Here is a 20,645-nt window from a genome sequence, read left to right on the forward strand (position 1 = left end):
CCAGCCAAGATGCTACCACCTAAATCAGGGGTGCCCAGAAGAAGGTAGATGGCGATCTACCAGTAGATCACAAAGGCTTTGCAGGTAGACCACATGACAAGCCCCAATATATATATATCATTAAAAATATGTATATATTTTGCGATCTGCTACTTGAATTAAGGTGACTTGATTGATTGACATCAAAAAGAGCTCATTGTCAGCTCAAACACACAATGCAATAATTTGCTTTCAATAGTTTGCACACAAACATAGCATTACAACGTCTAGCCCCACAAGCAGAACCCAAATGTAGTAAAGTTTCTGACACTTTGATTACTTTACCATTGGGTCCTGGTTCACGCTGGGCTGCCGCCAGTTACGCACACACAAATACAATGTAAACACGCCATGAGAAAAGCTTCTGCGCGCTTTTACGATGTTTTTTCATGTGTTGACTTACGCATGTGCGAACTATAAGTACCTTACATACCATACCGACACATCTCCTGTGTCGCGGAAGCCGTTAAGTATTTTTAATCCATGATTGATTAAAAATGTCGCTTCTTCCTACCTTGTTTATTGACACCTCATTGTACCGCCTATCTGGCTAGCTAGTGGTGCTACAGCTATGACGGAGCAGATCAAAGGCAGGGACGTAGCCCGCAAAGCCAACCGCACATCGGGAGGCGGTACAATAAACGGTAAATAAACAAGAAGAAATCAAAGCGACATTTTTAATCAAACATGGATTAAAAATACTTAACGGCTTCCGCGACACAGGAGATTTTATCAGAGGTATGTAAGGTACTTATAGTTCGCACATTCGTAAGCGAACACAAGACAAAACGTGGTAATAACGCGCCGATCGACGAAACGATGAGTTTGTTTATATCCGCGTTCCAACAATCGCATTAGAAAATCTTATCATGGCCAGGAACCCTATATAAAGCGACAATCAAATTTCATAAAAGCTTTATGTAGGGTTCCGAGAGGGGCTATACAACGTCATGAACAAATTCCATTTTCCGCTCTCTATTTCCCATTCCAAGTGTGTTGTCTTATAGTATGTACAGTAAGGCCAATGCTGCTGTTTTCAGCAATTATGGGATAATACCTTTTTGGGTGTGTATAGATCTTGTTGAGCTGGTCATTTTGAAAGTAGCTTTCAAGTCGAAAAAGTGTGTGTGACTGTGTATGTGTGTGTGTGTTGTGTGTGACTGTGTGTGTGTGTGACTGTGTGTGTTGTGTGTGACTGTGTGTGTGTGTGTGTGTGTGCGCGTGTGTGTCTAGTGTGCAAGTTCAAGGCTCATAAGCGCTGTGCTGTTCGTGCGACCAACAACTGTAAATGGACCACGCTGGCTTCCATAGGCAAAGACATCATTGAGGACGAGGAGGGGGTGAGTGAAGGCACACACGCACACACACACACACACACACACACACACACACACACACACACACACACACACACACACACACACACACACACACACACACACACACTTTACAATGTAGGCATTTAGCAGGTGATCTTATCCAGAGCAAATTACATGAAACTTATGAGTCAAACAAACGACACTGTAAATAATGTAGTGCCACAAAGTACCTATAGGACACCTTGTATCTCCATATTATCATTATTATTTCAACTTTTCATATTTTTGTGTTTCATGTTTTTCGCTACATTTTCGTTAAACAAATGCCCTTAAGCCCTTCTTTATGGTACAAGTATGCCATGCAAAAGTAGCCAAAATAGCAGATCAGAAAGACAGTGTTGTTTTTGGCAGTTTTAGTCACCTGGAATAGTCTAGTTTTAGTCGACTAAATATCAGAGGATTTTAGTCGACTAAATCTACAGTTGATTTAGTCGATTAAAATGTATTTTGGCGGGCCTTGATGCCGTCGTAATGAATGTTTTAACACTTGCTGAAAATAGCCGATCTACAAGCTCACAGCGTGTCGCGCTGTGACGCGTTGTGAGCTTGTAGATCAGCTATTTTCAGCATGCAACCAAGTGTAAAATGACTTATACTGGATCACTAGTCCCTTCCTAACATTTTAGTCTAGTTTTTATTTGTTGACGGAATTTTCAGTATATTTAGTCTCAGTTTTAGTCATCACAGCTTAGTTTTCATTTCGTTTCCATTCAGTTTTCGTCAGTGGAAAAAGGTGGTCGACGAACATTTTTCGTTTTAGCTTCAGTCGACGAAAACGACGCCGCAGCAAGATCAACCGGCGCACAACGCATCGCTATAGGCTGTTGTTGATTATCGAATCAACCAGTGACGAGCGGAGACACACACACCTGATAAGGAAATGAATTGTAACCTCCTCTCCTCTTCTCTCTCCTCCAGATCTCCATGCCTCACCAGTGGCTAGAGGGGAACCTGCCCGTCAGCGCTAAATGCACCATCTGTGATAAAACCTGTGGGAGCGTCCTCAGACTGCAGGACTGGAGATGTCTGTGGTGCAAAGCTATGGTGAGGATGGGAGACATTTAATGGGTGGATGGAGAGAGTGACACTGCGTGGAAAAGAGGCGTTAACGGGCAATTATGAACACACACGCACGCATACACACACTAAAAAACGAACTTAAAAAAACGTAACTTAAAAAGAAAATCTTAAAAAAACCCAAAAATGTAGGCCTATAGGGGACACAGTAGATGGAATTCATATATTGTTGGCTTGACACCAGCTCAGTGGCCTTGTGGTTAGAGTGTCCGCCCTGAAACTGGGAGGTCGGGGTTCGATCCCCGGCCGGGTCATACCAAAGACTGTCCCTGCTTGGGACTCGGCATCAAAGGGTTGGATTGGGGGGTCAAATCTACTAATCAAATGATTCCCGAGCGCGGCGCACGCTGCAGCTCACCGCTCCAAGAGATGGCCGGGTCAAATGTGGAGAACAAATTTCACTGCGGTAACGTGTGTGACAAATTCAGACATGAATTGCTAGATGTATAAATGACGTGTCCCTCTCTGTCCTGCAGGTCCACAGTGGCTGTAAGGAGCAGCTGTCGTCCAAGTGTCCTCTGGGACAGTGTAATGACGTGTCCCTCTTTGTCCCGCAGGTCCACAGCGGCTGTAAGGAGCAGCTGTCGTCCAAGTGTCCTCTGGGACAGTGTAATGACGTGTCCCTCTTTGTCCCGCAGGTCCACAGCGGCTGTAAGGAGCAGCTGTCGTCCAAGTGTCCTCTGGGACAGTGTAATGACGTGTCCCTCTTTGTCCCGCAGGTCCACAGCGGCTGTAAGGAGCAGCTGTCGTCCAAGTGTCCTCTGGGACAGTGTAAAGTCTCGGTCATCCCTCCGACTGCCCTCAACAGCATCGACTCCGACGGTCAGCTAACCGTCTGTCTCACTTCAGAACTGTCGTTACTAATTTCTAGCCTGACCAGTACAATTTACAATTTACAATTTAGGCATTTAGCAGACGCTCTTAATCCAGAGCGACTTACATTAAGCAAGAACAAAAAAGCATGGGAATACATCACATCAAAACATTTATCATGAAACATGCGTAAGCTAAGAAAGTAACAGTGGAATATCTATATAATGAAGCTATACATATAAACTATACATCTATACTACTATGCTATACATAATGTACTATGGCGTGCTATGACTACATACAATGCAATTATAGTGCTGTCTACATAACATGCTATATGTGACCAGTGAGAGTGTTAACCCATTTTAGACCTGAGAAAAGAGATTCTTCAAATGCCTTCTAAAGCACGACGGTTTTCTGAAATATTACCCATGTCAGCCGTTCTCAAAGATTGTCATGCTTTTTCAGAAAACTGTCGATTTTTTAGAATCTGATCTCGGGTCAAAATGGGTTAATATTAATATTTCATTTTGTGTTGGTCAGGTTTCTGGAAGGCGTCCTGTCCTCCGTCCTGTACCAGTCCTCTGCTGGTGTTTGTCAACTCTAAGAGTGGAGACAACCAGGGGGTGAAGTTCCTCCGGCGTTTCAAACAGCTGCTGAACCCCGCTCAGGTGTTCGACCTGATGAACGGAGGACCACACCTAGGGTGGGTGTGTGTGCGTGTGTGCGTGTGTGCGTGTGCGTGTGCGTGTGCGTGTGTGTGTGTGTGTGTGTGTGTGTGCGTGTGCTAGGGCATTCACTTCTACGTCATTTTTACTAGTTGACTAGTTTACTGTTTAACTACCCATTATGTAGGGTTTTTTTTTGGGGGGGGGGGGTAAATACATATTTGTACATTTAAAAACGGTGTACATTGGTGACTATAACTATGATCTATTCTATACCTGATCTTGAGGCCTACAAAATCGGGGGATTTATTTTTACTTTGTTTTCTTTTTTTCTTATCAACTAGTCAACTAGTACCAACAAGGTCGACTAGTGGAATTACTAGTCGACTAGTTTACTAGTTGCTTAATGCCCTAGTAGTGTGTGTCCGTGTGTCACAAATGATAAATGTGTTAATAGATGGACAATCATGGCGTCAACTTAACGGAACTTATTTCTCTCTCTCTCTCTCTCTCTCTCTCTCTATCTCTATCTCTCTCTCCCTAGTCTGCGTTTGTTTCAGAAGTTTGATACATTTCGTATCTTGGTGTGTGGTGGTGACGGCAGTGTGGGTTGGGTGCTCTCCGAGATAGACACACTGACACTGCACAAACAGGTGCATGCACGCACACACACACACACACACACACACACACACACACACACACACACACACACACACACACACACACACACACACACACACACACAATCACACACACAATCACACACAGAGGTACACAGGACATCTTAAAATCTAATTCCAGTAACCTGACACCCAGCAATCCACTGCACGCTATAGAGCGTCTCAGTCCCGCCCCCTTTCATGACGACGCCAGGCCCAGGAAATAAATCCCAATGCATTTTCCCCCGTAGACATTTATAAAAGTATTTATTTAAAGACCCTCTTAAGCGTCGTGCGAAGACAACGCTAGTCGTGACAAATCATGACAACAAACACAATATTTTAGACCAAACAAATAATTACAAAATGCAGATAATTCTGGGGATCCTTGACATGACATATTGAGCACCACTGATATAGAAACATAGGTATTTCAGAAAACTGTCAGGATTTAGAAGACATTTTTTAAATGTCGATGTCAGGTCTAAATGGGTTAATGGCTGTGGCTAGTGATAATAGAGGCTAGTAGAGACTAGGCTAACCGTCGAGTACAGTACAGTGCAGTGGAAGTCAACTTAATTGGCACTGTCTAATACAGTACAGTGTAAGGTCAAATTGATTTATGTATTTTTTGAGGGGCGCTAGGTTTAATGTTTTGTCTTTAAGTTTGTTTAATAAACGCCATTGACAATGAAGGGAAAACTTAGGTCAATTTGCTTTAATATTCTTTTTATCCCACGTTTTTCACCCCTGTGTCAATCATCTACTGTGATCCTGGGCTCTACACACCCTCCGCCAACCTGGGGAGAGCAACGGACTTAACTCATGCTTCCTTCATGCTTGAGTGTCCAAGTTGCTCCTTTACACCTGACAAGGGGGAGTTTCCCTGGTTGGACGTAGCGCGTGGAAGGAACACGTTATTCCAACCAGTTCCTTTCCCCTCCATCAGGCGCCCTGGCTGGCCAGGGGGAGGCAGTTTAGAGACCAGGATTACTGCATGTTTTTGTGAGGGTACTTAGGTCATTTTGTAACTCATTTCGTCATATTGTCTCTTTATTGTTAATGGCATTGATATGTTTGTGTTGGCACCGTTTGTTTTACATCACCATTACAGTACATCACCTAATCAACACGAGTTAGACTTTAATATAGTGCGTGCGTGCGTGCGTGCGTGCATGCATGCATGCGTGATCATGTTCATCAACTGCTTTCGAATCTTTCATAGCAAGTTAAAATTGCTAGGAATAAGCTTCCGTTTTTCTTTTAGTATTATACTTTGCAGGTGTGTGTTTCACGCAGTTTTCTTTTAATTAAGCGTTTATTAAAAGTGAAACATTCAGCATAACGGTTGGTCCTCTATAACGATGTTAATTGGTGTTCTCCAGTGCCAGCTGGGCGTGTTGCCACTGGGAACGGGGAACGACCTGGCGAGGGTTCTGGGATGGGGTTCGGCCTGCGACGATGACACACAGCTACCTCAGATACTGGAGAAACTGGAGAGAGCCAGCACCAAGATGTTAGACAGGTGAGAGAAGGGACGTGCAGTGCACACAATTCAATTCAATTTCAATTCAAAGGGCTTTATTGGCATGAGAAAACATACGTTTACATTGCCAAAGCAGAAAGAACAATACAACAATACAGCAATACAATCAAAACAAAAATTATGTACTCAGAATCTTCAATAGATCAAATTCTATGTACCAAGATCACTCGATGCAATGATTGCAATGATTAATCTTTAGGGTGGTTGCGTTCCATTTTATATCCTTCTCCTATCACAGCAACTCACAAATCTTGCTCCTGTGTTTGCACATTGTTGTACTTCGCCCAGCAGATATGGGAGTTTTTTGTCATTGGTCATGTTTTCAAAATCTCTGTGTGTGGTTGTAATCTGTGGGAAGTATGTGTCTCTGATGTCTTGGTACAATGGACAGATGGTTAGGAAGTGTAGCTCGGTTTCCACTTCGTTTAGTGGGCAGTGGGTGCACACATGGACATCTTTTACCCGTCTGTAAAACAACTGCCCTTTCCAGACCAACAAATGCAGCGTTTACTGTGGTTAAAGAAATGCAAATGCCACTCCTTTCCATGCCATGCCGGAAGGCAGCATTCAGGAGAATTGCCTTTCCTTTCCATGCCATGCCGGAAGGCAGCATTCAGGAGAATTGGTTTTTTTCCCTCCTGAACTTGGAACGCAGCATTTTGTGTCGAACAAATTTGTTTGGTAATCCAAACACACCTGCATCTCCACTAGCTAAAGAGTGCTGGGTTGCGCCCCGAAAATAGCTGATCTACAAGCTCTCAACGCGTCGCAGCGCGACGCGTTGAGAGCTTGTAGATTTGCTATTTTTTGTCCAAAAGGTGAATGACTAGACAGTATGAGAGTTTATATGAGTGAGGTGTTAAGACGGGTGAGGTGTTAAGGGGTCGTCCACACCAAGAACAGTTTTTCTTTTTAAAACAATATGTACAGTTAGAATAGTTATCAATGTATCGTTAATTACTATAGTAACTAACTTACTATTTAGTAATCGTTCTTAAGGTATTTACTAGACCTAACAATATATAGGCGTGGCACTCATTCACACTACTAGTTTGTGAGTTTGTGTTTGTCCGAAAGTGGGTTATTTATTTATTTTTATTTTTATCTTTTTTTTTATTATTATTATTTATTTTATTATTATTATTATTTTTTTTTTGTTTAATTAAAGTTTTTTAATTTATACATTTTTAAATTTAGTGGTTTTAGATTGTTCGCAATTCACACAACATGAGACATGTGGGACAAGCGTCAGTATACAAGCGTTCATTACCGTCACCGGTTGGTTGGTATACTACATTGAGGTCACCACAGATGAGACGCTGTAGAGACAGACGAGTTACTTGCTATAGACAACATGTCTTCAATACCTTGTTTCCTGTTCCCTTTCCTTCCTGCTGTAGGTGGAGCGTTATGGTTCAATACCTTGTTTCCTGTTCCCTTTCCTTCCTGCTGTAGGTGGAGCGTTATGGTCTACGAGACCAAGTTTCCACGGCAACACTCGTCCTCTACGGTTACCGAGGACTGCAGCGATGACTCTGAGGTAGACAAGCAGGAAGTGACATCACTTCCCCATCCCCCCCCCATAGCTACCTATACCGTGTGATTAGTTTGTTTGTGAATCTAGTGTAGATGGATGAACAAAGGGAGCAAAAAACCTTTATTTTAGGGATGTACGGTACATTCTACAGCAGTGGTTCCCCAAAACTTTGTCATGTCAAGGACCCCCAAATTGACACTAATTTAGCCCTGTGGACCCCTATTAGAAAATATACGCCAGGGACCCCCACAAGAGAAGAGAAGATTTTTACCTCTCTAGCAGTGACTCTCAACCATTTTCATTTCAAGGACCCCCAGTTTGACATGCATATTAGTCTGCCTACCCCCATTTAATGGCATTTCTACAATTTAGGCATTTAATCCAGAGCGATTTACAATAAGCAACAAAACAAAAACCATGGCAATACATCACATACATAAAAAAAGTGGTTATCGTGAAACATGCGTAAGCTAAGAACGTAACAGTGGAATAATGAAACTATACATATAAACTATACTATACATATATATACTATAAAGTGCTATGACTACATACAAAAACATTTATATCTCTGGGACCCCCAATTTATATTGTAAAATCAATGTTAATTTAACTCTGAGAGTGTACAAATGGAACCAAATGGACCCGTTTGTACACTCTCTGAGTTACAGACCCATAAGGATCCATTTGACCCCATTTTGACAACATACGTGTCTCCAGGACATAATAGTAGGCTACGCAGTCACCACCAGTACAATGTTCCAGTTCAAATTGACGACATGCACGTCACCAGGACATGACGGCAGTTCGATATTTCCACACCTTAATGCCGGTCTGATTTGTTTTGCTCCAGGTTCAACACATTCTGACCTATGAGGATTCAGTAGCGGCTCATCTGTCCAAGATCCTGACCTCAGATCAGCACTCTGTGGTGATCTCCTCTGCCAAGTGTGTATTTTTCTCTCTTGTCTCAATTCCTTCTGTCTCACTTTAATGAATTGACCGATTGATTGTTGACTATTGTATACTGTTGACACTGTGTGTGTGTGTGTGTGTGTGTGTGTGTGTGTGTGTGTGTGTGTGTGTGTGTGTGTGTGTGTGTGTGTGTGTGTGTGTGTGTGTGTGTGTGTGCTCGTTCTCAGGGTGCTGTGTGAGACAGTGAAGGATTTTGTAGCCCGCGTTGGGAAGGCGTACGAGAAGAACACGGAGAGCTCTGATGAATGTGACCTCATGGCCAAAAAGGTAACAAAACATCTCCAGTACGATAAAAACACGATAAAAACACAGTTTAAACACATTAAAATAAACACAATGGAACACAATATTAAAGCACCGTTAAAACGGCAGTACACAGGTGGTGGTGGCAAGATTATGAAAATGTTCAAAACAACAAACAACAATAAATGTATTATTTTGCATATTTTTTCAGGATTTTAACAGTGATGATAGTCTCTTCTTGGCTTGTAAACTGTTGTGCCGTTGCGACACTTTAGTAACACTTGGTCCTTTGTTTGACACCTCTAATCCGTAGAAGAAGATACTTGCCAAAAAAACAGGAAGAAAAATGGCACGAACGAATAACAATAATACATAATAAAATGAATAAATAAAACGGCCAATATGTGAGATTAGTAAACCATACACGTTCGCGTCAACTGTGTCTGTTCGGTGTGTGTGTGTGTACGAACGCGAGGAGGTATCCATGTCTCCGCATCTCCTCCTCCTCCTCCTCTGCAGTGTGTCGTCCTGAAGGAGAAACTGGACTCCCTCCTGAAGACGCTGAGCGAGGAGGCCCAGGCCTCCTCCGCTGTCCTCCCCCCTGCACCACCACCACCACCACCTCCCCCTCCTCCTCCTCCTCCTCCGCCCCCACCGCAGCCCCTGGCCCCGGCACCTCCTCCCCCCACCATCGCGGAGGAGCCCGAGGGGGAGAGCAGCGTCCTTCTTCTGTCTTCTTGTCCTCCTCCGCACTGCCCCACGCCGCCCCCTCGCACCTCTGCCTGCAGTTCGTCTTCTTCTGCGGCGGCCATGTTTAAACCCAGAGAGCAGCTGATGTTGAGAGCAAACAGCCTGAAGAAGGCCATCAGGCAGATTATTGAGCACACAGAGAAAGGTGAGTCGCACAGACATGCTTTTTTTTTAATGTTAACAACCCCAACGCCCAGGACGAAGTTCTTTGTCCTTTCTATTAGTAACGCCCAGGACGAAGTATTGTCCAAAAGACGAAGTTCATCGATATGAAAACGGATCACGTGGCTCCACAGCCTAGGTGGCGCCTGTTGGGCAATCCTCGGTGTTGCGTAAGAGTGAGACGTCATCGAAAAACTCCCTCCCCTGTTTAGCCGATGAAAAAACGAAAAAACTCGCGATCTAAATCATCCCGTCTAATTATGAAAAAAGATCCTGTGGTCCAGTCGCTATAGTCGCGATAGATTTATTCTTACCTCCAGTTGTTGTCGATCGACTCTAGAGTGGTGTGGCTATCGTTAGCTGCTACACACACATTAACAACAACATCTGGTCCGTCTGTAAAAGTGGTCCGTGTTTATAAATCGAATGGGCGCTATGATGTAATGGATTAAATAACCCCGGGCAATTAAAGTGTTAAGTTAACTCTGAAGGCTCTGCCACTTTGAGAACCAGCATTGCTTCTCAAAGTGTCTACTGATACGATATGATATAGTACTTTATTGTCAGTTCACAATTAAATTTGTCTTGCAACACAGCAGCCAAGTATGCAGAACATATACAAAACACAAAGAACAAGACAATTTACATACATAAAGACATGAGCAATATCCACCGCTTAGATTATCCCGTGGCTACAATACAACTACTGATTAAGCCTCAAGGTCGACTGGTAGACAAAGGACCTCTTTAGTCTGACCTTATTGTATGCTGGTACACCACATCTCCTTCCTGAAGGTAGCAACCTATATGCTCCATACAACACATGCTTAGTATTAGAGGTGATATTCCTTGCTAACCTTAGGATGCTGTTATCATATGTGGATGTATAAAGTTTCTGAAGTTGTTGTCCAACAATCTTTGAACAAATGTTCAGTTGTTGCAGCAGTTGTGACTTTAGGGCTGCAGACAGACATCCATACCAGGTGGTACTACAGTACTGAAGAACTAGTCTACTACTGTATACTAGTCTACTACTCTGTCTGAATGGATTGTGATTGTCTCTCTGTCTCTCTCTCTCTCTCTCTCTGTCTCAGCGGTGGACGAGCAGAATGCTCAGACCCATGACGTGTTCTGTCTGAATGGATTGTGATTGTCTCTCTCTCTCTCTCTCTCTCTCTCTCTCTGTCTCAGCGGTGGACGAGCAGAATGCTCAGACCCAGGACGTGTTCTGTCTGAATGGATTGTGATAGTCTCTCTCTCTCTCTCTCTCTCTCTCTCTCTGTCTCAGCGGTGGACGAGCAGAACACTCAGACCCAGGACGTGTTCTGTCTGAATGGATTGTGATAGTCTCTCTCTCTCTCTCTCTCTCTCTGTCTCAGCGGTGGACGAGCAGAACGCTCAGACCCAGGACGTGTTCTGTCTGAATGGATTGTGATAGTCTCTCTCTCTCTCTCTCTCTCTCTCTCTCAGCGGTGGACGAGCAGAACGCTCAGACCCAGGACGTGTTCTCGTTGGCCGTGGGAGGTCCGCTGCAGCAGGACGAGCAGCGTGTGGAGGACGAGGAGGAGGAGGAGGACGGGGACAAAGTGTCCGTCCGCTCGTCCTACAGCGGCTCCACACGGGGCCACGCCCCCACGGCACGCAGAGGTCAGTCAAACCCTAGACCAGGGCTGGGCAACTTTGACGATGGAGAGGGCCACTATATTTCCACACTCACTCCAGAGAGGCCACACAAGCTTGTAGATCAGCTATTTTTGTTATATTTGAATTGAAAACCAGATTTCGTACTAGTACTTAATCAGTCATTAAGTACTAGTCATTTAATACTAGTCATTAAAAGTAATTAAAGCGGGTTTGGAATTGTAAACAGCTGAAATCAATACTATATCAGTACTCTGATATTAACATGCGGGGGCCGCATTAAGTGAAGGTGAGGGGAAGCATGTGGCCCCCGGGCCGCCAGTTGCCCACCCATGCCCTAGACATATAAAGGTAGAAAGGCCCCTTTCGGCTGTGGAGCGTATGTGCTCAAGGGAGGGGCAAAAAAAAATCCCGAGATTCCTTGCGAAGCCACGCGGAAGCGTCACAGAGCGCATGTTCAGTCCCGGAAAAGATGTGCTGGGAATTCTTCTCTTCCGGCGTACCAGTGTAAATTCTTCCGCCCTCCCCCGTCAACACACACACCTGGCTCCAACGAGGCACTCACTCACAACTCTGCCCATGGGTGTTTTTATTCCCTTTTTGGTGCTCTGGGGTAACCTGACGCTGCCAGATGAGGGCGGTATTGGGGAAACATATTCCCCAACACAACACTCATCTGGGATCTCTGACGGAGTTGAGCCCTGAGTCAGATCTGCTTCGTACCGAACCAATCAGCGTGAGCTAAAGGCGGGATATGTGCAAAAGCGGATGTGACGGTATTTAGACACGTCAATATGATTGGTTGTGTTTGCACGCCCACACAGTGATGGACAGACGCTCCCATCCAATCATCTACCAAGTATCTTGAAAAAAAGGAACAGCCCCGTCATCGAATTTGCTTCCGCGATCCCAGATCCAAATAAGCTGTGAAACAAATTTGTGTAGCAAGCTTCTTGGATCTGGCAGCGTCAGGTTAGCTCTGGGGTTGGTGGCAGCAAATTTCTATTTTAGTTTTAGTCATAGTTCTCTTGAATGGTTTTCATTTAGTTTCAGTCACATTTTAGTCACCTGGAATGTATTAGTTTTAGTCGACTAAATGTCATAAGATTTCAGTCGACTAAATCTACAGGTGATTTAGCCTTGATGCCTTGGTGTCGTCATGGCTGATTTTATACTTGCTGAAGATAGCCGATCTACAAGCTGCTGCGACGCGTTGCGAGCTTGTAGATCGGCTATCGTCAGCATGCAACCGAGTTATACTGGGATCTCTTGTCCACTAGTCCCTTCCTAACATTTTACTCTAGTTTTTATCTGTTGTCAACATATTTTCTTCTGGGTGCTTGTTTTTTATTCTAGTTTATTTTTGCTAGCTTTAGTTACAGTATAATAATAATTTCTTCTTCTGTTTTCTACATGAATATAACCACATTATAAGTAACCATATAACATGATATGGGAGTTAAATGTACAGTTTGCTAGAATGATCTGCCTAGATACTGTCTCCACATTAAAGGAAACCAACCTAAAATGTTCCTCTGTCTGTCTGTCTGTCTGTCTGTCTGTCTGTCTGTCTGTCTGTCTGTCTGTCTGTCTGTCTGTCTGTCTGTCTGCCTGCCTGCCTGCCTGCCTGCCTGCCTGCCTGCCTGCCTGTACTGTACTGTACTGTACTGTACTGTACTGTACTGTACTGTACTGTACTGTACTGTCTGTTCTGTACTGTCTGTCTGTCTGTACTGTACTGTACTGTACTGTACTTTCTGTACTGTCTGTCTGTCTGTACTGTCTGTACTGTCTGTAGTCAATAAGTCACCCTGTGAGAAGCTCATCAGCAAGGGAAGCCTGTCCCTGGGCAGCTCTGCGTCACTTCCTGCCCAGACGGGAAGTAGGGAAAATATGCCGATGCTCAACACCAAGATCCTCTATCCCAGTGAGACCACCTCCTCCTTCTCCTCCTCTATCCTTTATCCTCTATCCTTTATCCTCCTCTATCCCAGTAAGACCTCCTCCTTCTCCTTCTCTATGCCGTTAAGAACTCATTTTATCCTCCTTTATGTATTCTGGTGTTATTTAGACCAGCGTTCAGACCTGCTCTATTGGATTCTGATCGTGTTCAGAGTTTCGTTCTAATTCAACAGTACACCAAGCTGTAGTTTCACTGGTTATCACCAGCTGATTTCGCTGATTATCACCAGCTCATTTAATTGATTAACATCAGCTGATTACATTGATTACACGGTTTGATTTCAGTGATTAAAACCAGCTGATTTCACTGATTAAAACCAGCCGATTTCACTGATTTAAACGAGTTGATTTCATTGATTAAAACCAGCCGATTTCATTCTTTTAAAAAACCAGCTGATCCCACTGATTAAAACCAGCCGATTTCACTGATTAAACCAGCCGATTTCACAGATTTAAACGAGCTGATTTCATTGATTAAAACCAACCGATTTCATTGATTAAAACCAGCCAGAATAACTGAATTACACCAGCTGAATCTGCAGTGATTAACGTGTGTGTGTGTGTGTGTGTGTGTGTGTGTGTGTGTGTGTGTGTGTGTGTGTGTGTGTGTGTGTGTGTGTGTGTGTGTGTGTGTGTGTGTGTGTGTGTGTGTGTGTGTGTGTGTGTGTGTGTGTGTGTGTGTGTGTGTGTGTGTGTGTGTGTGTGTGTGTGTGTGTGTGTGTGTGTGTGTGCGTGCCTAGGTCTCAGGGCAGGTATATCAGGTTCTCTGTCCAGTAGTTCCTTCATCAGCCGACTGTTGGTCAACGCAGACCCTTTCAACTATGACCCTGACAACATGTGAGTCCACCACGCTTTCATCACAGGCCTTACTTACATCATTCTACACGTTCTATTTCTGTTGTAATAATGAATTGCATTTTCATAGCGCTTTTCCAAGTGCTCAAAGCACTTTACATTCACAACGGTTCATTCATTCATACATTGGGAGGTGAAGCGGCGAACAGTCGACGCCAGCGTCCTCACTTCTCCACATTCACACACCGACGGTGGCGAGCTCACACCGACCGACTCATTAGAGGCAATGTAGGGTTCAGTGTCTTGCCCAAGGACACTTCCACATGTGAACAGGAGGAGCCGGGATTCGAACCGCCGACCCCAGGGATCATTAGACGACCTGCTCTATACCTCCAGAGCCACAGCCGCCCATTGTTATTATTTATTAGTAATGTGCTTTTCATGTATTCTACTGTCATTTACTCCGTTCCACTGCAGAGACTGCTACACGGAAAAGTGTGTGATGAACAACTACTTTGGCATCGGCCTGGACGCAAAGATCTCTCTGGATTTCAACAACAAGAGAGACGAACACCCAGAGAAATGCAGGTGATGATAATTAATAATATTGGTCAGATCAACACAATGGAATGAATTCTGTTACTGGCCATAATATATGGAGCGTGTCTTTGAGTGTGCAGGGTTCGATGATGTGGCACTTCCATCTTGTGAAGAGAGTTTCTGTGTGTGTGTGTGTGTGTGTGTGTGTGTGTGTGTGTGTTGGTTCAGGAGTCGCACTAAGAACATGATGTGGTATGGTGTTCTGGGTACCAGGGAGCTGCTACACAGAACCTACAAGAACCTGGAGCAGAGGGTTCTACTGGAGGTAAGGAGACTAGGGCGTTAAGCGACTAGTCGACTAGTAAATCCACTAGTCAACCTTGTTGGTACTAGTTTTCTTTTTTTTTTTTTTCCCGATTTTGTAGGCCTCAAGATCAGGTAGATTTTAGTCATAGTCACCAATGTACACGGTTTTTAAATGTACAAATATTTAAAAAAAATACATAATAGGTAGTTAAATAACTAAACTAGGCAACTAGTCAACTAGTAAAAATGACTGGAAGTGAATGCCCTAAAGGAGACAACGGGTGTTTAACCCGAGGACCAATAATAATAATAATAATAAGTCGCTCACCTACGGTTCACTCGGGTGCACCTCAAGGCTTCGTACTGTACTTGTCTTACCTGTGTTTGCACAAGCGCGCACTGCTATGTCCCGCTGAAACAGTGGTGTTTTTGGCAGCACATTTAGAGATTTGGTTTTAGTCTTTGGAATAGTTTTCATGAAGTTTTAGTCACATAAATTTCTGTCACTTGGAATGTTCTAGTGTTAGTCTAGATTCAGTCGACTAAATATTATACGATTTTAGTCGACTTAAATCTACAGTTGAAAAAGTCTTCTGAAAGAATATATAAGATTTGTGCCACATTGTCACAATTTTTCAAAAATAGCAGACCCACAAGCTCGTAGCGCGCCACTCGGTGGCGCGCTACGAGCTTGTAGATCTGCTATGCTTCAATAGCTAAAGTACAACATAATGCTCAGTTACAATTTAGGCATTTAGCAGACGCTCTTAATCCAGAGCGTCTGCATTAAAAGACCAAAACGGGTTCCCGTCCAGAACTTGTAGGCATTTCAAACTAGACTATTTCTGAACGTCAGAAGTCATCCTGATGTCGTTTTTTCCCCCCATACTTTACTTTATACTTTAGAGTGTTAACTATATCAGGAGCAGAGCCACATTGTTTTAGCCAATCGAGTAAAAGCACCGTTGACATGTACAATAACTGTGTGTGTGCGTGTGCGTGTGCGTGTGCGTGTGCGTGTGTGTGTGTGTGTGTGTGTGTGTGTGTGTGTGTGTGTGTGTGTGTGTGTGCGCGTGCGTGCGTGTGTGTGTGTGTGTGTGTGTACACGCGTGTGCGTGTGCGTGTGCGTGTGCAGTGTGACGGTCGTCCCATTCCGTTGCCCAGTCTACAGGGCATTGCGGTGTTGAACATTCCCAGCTACGCAGGAGGGACCAACTTCTGGGGAGGAACGAAGGAGGATGATGTAAGTTACTGTACTACAGTACAGTATGTATACCTCTCTGGGTGGTCATGGAGAAGAGACGTACGTGTATATTCTCCGTCTCTCTTGTTGTGCATAATGCACCAACAGAACCCTCATATCAAATGATGTGGGGAAGAGCTGACATAAGCTACAAAAAAATACCAAGAGAACAAAATCTTTACGTGTTTGTTTATTTCTCTCTCTCTTGACATCTGTGGTTGTAGAGATCATATTAGACCAGACGGTGGCTTGTCTGCAGCATATTCAGTAGTTAGTTGGTACTGTAGGTAGGTAGGTAGGTACAGTAGGTAGTTTTTTGTCATACTTTGTGCTGCAGTTGATGAGATTAATAATACTAGTCCTTATACCTCTTAGGGGTTCCGCACTCAAAAAAAGAGGCTCAGGGGGCGACCGCGCCTTTGCTGTCTCAGCCCCCACTCTGTGGAACAAAATTCCCCTCGCGGTTAAAGGTCTGCGCCCTCCGTTGAGTCTTTTTAAATCACAACTGAAAACATTTTTATATTCACAAGCCTTTCCACCACCAACATGATCCTGCACCTTTCCTTTTAGATTATTCTGTCCTATATATGCCTGTTGTTTTATTATTGACGTCTTCTGCACTGTATTGTATTGTATTGTATTGCATTTGTGAAGCACTTTAGTACAATGAGAGTTGTTTTTAAATGTGCTATATAAATAGATTTGATTTGATTGTTTAGAAGATGAATCATAGTAGCCCTATTATTGATGCATGCATTTTGAGGTATGATGAGTGTCACGTGATATATAATATTTAAAATGCTAGCCGTGTGCTGTCCACGACGGAACATGCCCACACCCTCCCCAGAATAAGAATGCTGGGGTTCAAGTGGTTAATATCAACCCCTTCTCTGTCTGTCTCTCTGTCCCTCTGTCTCTCTCTCTCTCTCTCTGTATGTCTCTCTCTCTGTCTGTCTCTCTGTCTGTCTCTCTCTCTCTCTCTCTCTCTCTCTCTCTCTCTCTCTCTCTGTCTGTCTGTCTCTCTCTGTGTGTCTCTCTCTCTCTCTCTCTCTCTCTCTCTCTCTGTCTCTCTCTCTCCCACATCTGTCCAGATGTTCACTGCTCCATCGTTTGATGATAAAGTGTTGGAGGTGGTCGCCGTGTTCGGCAGCATGCAGATGGCCGTGTCGAGAGTCATCAACCTCCAACACCATCGCATCGCACAGGTCTGTCTGTCTGTCTGTCTGTCTGTCTGTCTGTCTGTCTGTCTGTCTGTCTGGTATGTATCTGGTAGGGCATTATTAGCATTAAGCAACTAGTCGACTACTAAATCCACTAGTCGACCTTGTTGGTAGGAAGAAAAAAACCAAAAGGTTATTTAATTTTAATTAATTTGTAGGCCTCAAGATCAGGTAGATTATAGTTATAGTCACCAATGTACACAGTTTTTAAATGTACAAATATTTCCAAATAATTAAATAAATATATATATATATATATATATATATATATTTTAACATAATAGGTAGTTAAACAACTAGTCGACTTGTAAACTAGGCAACTAGTCAACTAGTAAAAATTACTAAACTAAACTGTCTGTTCCTGTGTTGTAGTGTGTCTCTACTAAACGGTTCTGTTCCTGTGTTGTAGTGCCGTACGGTAAAGATCACCATCCTTGGGGATGAGGGCGTTCCAGTGCAGGTGGACGGGGAGGCGTGGCTTCAACCTCCAGGATTCATTAAGATCGTCCACAAGAACCGCACGCAGACCCTCACCAGAGACCGGGTCAGTATACCCGCCGGACCGGTGTTGTTCCTTTAACCCATTTTGGACTGAGGTCGAGGTCGATAAAAAAAAAGGCTTCAAAATCTATTTGTTTTTCTGAAAAACCCATGTTTCTATGTCAGTGGTGCTCAACCTTTTTCACGTCAAGGACCCCCAGATTTTTTCCTTTTTCTTTTGGACATAATTTACCTTCCCAGCTATTGAGGTTGTGATATGTTGTATTGTACCAACGCCATGGGCTCTGTGGGTGTTTTTTTACAGGCGTTTGAGAGCACGCTTAAGTCCTGGGAAGACAAGCAGAGGTGCGAGTTCCCCCGCCCACAAGCATCCCTCCAATCCCAGCCTGAGATTGTGTCCGAGGAAGAAGCCAATCAGATTGCTCTGTTCGGACAGGCTGCTGGAGCACTGATACACAGGTGTGTGTGTGTGTGTGTGTGTGTGTGCGTGCGTGTGTGTCTAATCGACCATTAGTTAGGAAGAAAATAAGAAGCCTGTGGTTATGATGTGTGAGATGACATTGTATTAAAACAACTTTATATTGTGTGTGTGTGTGTGTGTGTGTGTGTGTGTGTGTGTGTGTGTGTGTGTGTGTGTGTGTGTGTGTGTGTGTGTGTGTGTGTGTGTGTGTGTGTGTGTGTGTGTGTGTGTGTGTGTGTGTGTGTGTGTGTGTGTGTGTGTGTGTGTGTGTGTGTGTGTGTGTGTGTGTGTGTGTGTGTGTGTGTGTGTGTGTGTGTGTGTGTGTGTGTGTGTGTGTGTGTGTGTGTGTGTGTGTGTGTGTGTGTGTGTGTGTGTGTGTGTGTGTGTGTGTGTGTGTGTGTGTGTGTGTGTGTGTGTGTGTGTGTGCGTGCGTGCGTGCGTGCGTGTGTGTGTGTGTGTTAGTATCCGTGAGGTGGCCCAGTCTCATCCCGCTCTGGAACAGGAGTTGGCGCACGCGGTCAACGCTAGCTCTAAAGCTATGGACGTGGTTTATGCTAGCTCCAAGAACTCTGGGGTACGAAGCGTCTCATCACAGTCTTTAATCATGTCTTTAATAGGTTTATGCTAGCTCCAAGAACTCTGGGGTACGAAGCGTCTCATCACAGTCTTTAATCATGTCTTTAATAGGTTTATGCTAGCTCCAAGAACTCTGGGGTACGAAGCGTCTCATCACAGTCTTTAATCATGTCTTTAATAGGTTTATGCTAGCTCCAAGAACTCTGGGGTACGAAGCGTCTCATCACAGTCTTTAATCATGTCTTTAATAGGTTTATGCTAGCTCCAAGAACTCTGGGGTACGAAGCGTCTCATCACAGTCTTTAATCATGTCTTTAATAGGTTTATGCTAGCTCCAAGAACTCTGGGGTACGAAGCGTCTCATCACAGTCTTTAATCATGTCTTTAATAGGTTTATGCTAGCTCCAAGAACTCTGGGGTACGAAGCGTCTCATCACAGTCTTTAATCATGTCTTTAATAGGTTTATGCTAGCTCCAAGAACTCTGGGGTACGAAGCGTCTCATCACAAGCTGCATGGAATATACAAACATGTCTTTAATGGCAACAAAATTATTTCTAGTGGTCAAAAACTATAATTGTCAATTTGTCATTAGTCGAACTCGAAATGTGTTATGTTGTCCATATGTTTGAGTTAAAGCTGCTATAAGCAATAATATGTCAACATTTTAATGACCTTATTTTTTTGTTGGTATTTAGACAGCCAGCAATTGCTTCCTGATTGGTTAGTCATTGCGACTGGGTTTTTTTTTTTCGACCAATGTTTATAAATCCATGTCGTACAACCCGCATATGTCCACTATCCACACTTTTCCTGGGCTGTGTGTGCTCCAGTTCCTGTCGATTTGATCCAATGAAAGCCAATGAAACTGGTCAGATGACCAATGATATCCAATGAAATCAACAGGAACTGGAGCACACACAGCCCAGGAAAAGTGTGGATAGCTAAAGAGTGCTGGGTTGCGCCCCGAAAATAGCTGATCTACAAGCTCTCTCTTGACACCTGTAGTGTAGAGAGATCATATTAGACTAGACGGTGGCTTGTCTGCAGCATATTGAGTAGTTAGTTGGTAGGTAGGTACTGGTAGTTTTTTGAGTGGTGCAACCACTCCTACAATCAGCAATGTCCATGTACCTACCTGTGTGTACACCTGTGTGTATGAGCCTGAGTATGTTACTGATTTATACCAGTAGGGGGCGGCAGAAACAGAGGGAGGGGTAGTGCTGTGTAATGAGAGAGAGAGAGAGAGAGAGAGAGAGAGGGGGGGGGGGGGGGGGGGGGAATTGCACCACTCAGTTCACACGTGTGTGATTTTTTTCATACTTTGAGCTGCAGGTTGATAAGATGAACAACTCCTCACCCGTTTAGAAGATGAATCATAGCCCTATTATTGACCCATGCATTTTGAGGCAGGCGGTCTGTTCAAACACCCGCGACAAAACAACACGGTACAGAAAACGTAACGTCAAGACGATACAAAAAAACGTGAGGTTTGTTTAATGCCGGGACAGCTGAGGGGGACAAACGCTCCTACTAAAACTGAATGGCAAG

At 43.9% G+C, this 20,645-nt stretch overlaps 1 protein-coding gene across 3 annotated transcripts in view; it reads left to right on the forward strand.

Annotated features, from left to right (window-relative positions):
- Positions 1-20,645, forward strand: part of dgkd (diacylglycerol kinase delta) — a 54,360-nt gene that overhangs the window by 23,336 nt on the left and 10,379 nt on the right. For all 3 annotated transcript variants that reach the window (XM_080772278.1, XM_080772279.1, XM_080772277.1), the window contains 20 exons: positions 1,273-1,379; positions 2,337-2,462; positions 3,215-3,317; positions 3,852-4,014; positions 4,521-4,629; positions 6,024-6,163; positions 7,640-7,724; positions 8,575-8,669; positions 8,864-8,963; positions 9,459-9,834; positions 11,322-11,498; positions 13,291-13,419; positions 14,195-14,291; positions 14,727-14,837; positions 15,018-15,114; positions 16,231-16,338; positions 17,430-17,543; positions 17,968-18,102; positions 18,364-18,518; positions 18,982-19,093. In XM_080772278.1, the coding sequence (XP_080628404.1) occupies positions 1,273-1,379; positions 2,337-2,462; positions 3,215-3,317; positions 3,852-4,014; positions 4,521-4,629; positions 6,024-6,163; positions 7,640-7,724; positions 8,575-8,669; positions 8,864-8,963; positions 9,459-9,834; positions 11,322-11,498; positions 13,291-13,419; positions 14,195-14,291; positions 14,727-14,837; positions 15,018-15,114; positions 16,231-16,338; positions 17,430-17,543; positions 17,968-18,102; positions 18,364-18,518; positions 18,982-19,093 (2,639 nt within the window). The remainder of the gene's footprint in view (positions 1-1,272; positions 1,380-2,336; positions 2,463-3,214; positions 3,318-3,851; positions 4,015-4,520; positions 4,630-6,023; positions 6,164-7,639; positions 7,725-8,574; positions 8,670-8,863; positions 8,964-9,458; positions 9,835-11,321; positions 11,499-13,290; positions 13,420-14,194; positions 14,292-14,726; positions 14,838-15,017; positions 15,115-16,230; positions 16,339-17,429; positions 17,544-17,967; positions 18,103-18,363; positions 18,519-18,981; positions 19,094-20,645) is intronic.

This window comes from Protomyctophum bolini (genome assembly GCF_963924005.1).
Source record: "Protomyctophum bolini genome assembly, chromosome: 9".
Lineage (NCBI taxonomy): Eukaryota > Metazoa > Chordata > Actinopteri > Myctophiformes > Myctophidae > Protomyctophum > Protomyctophum bolini.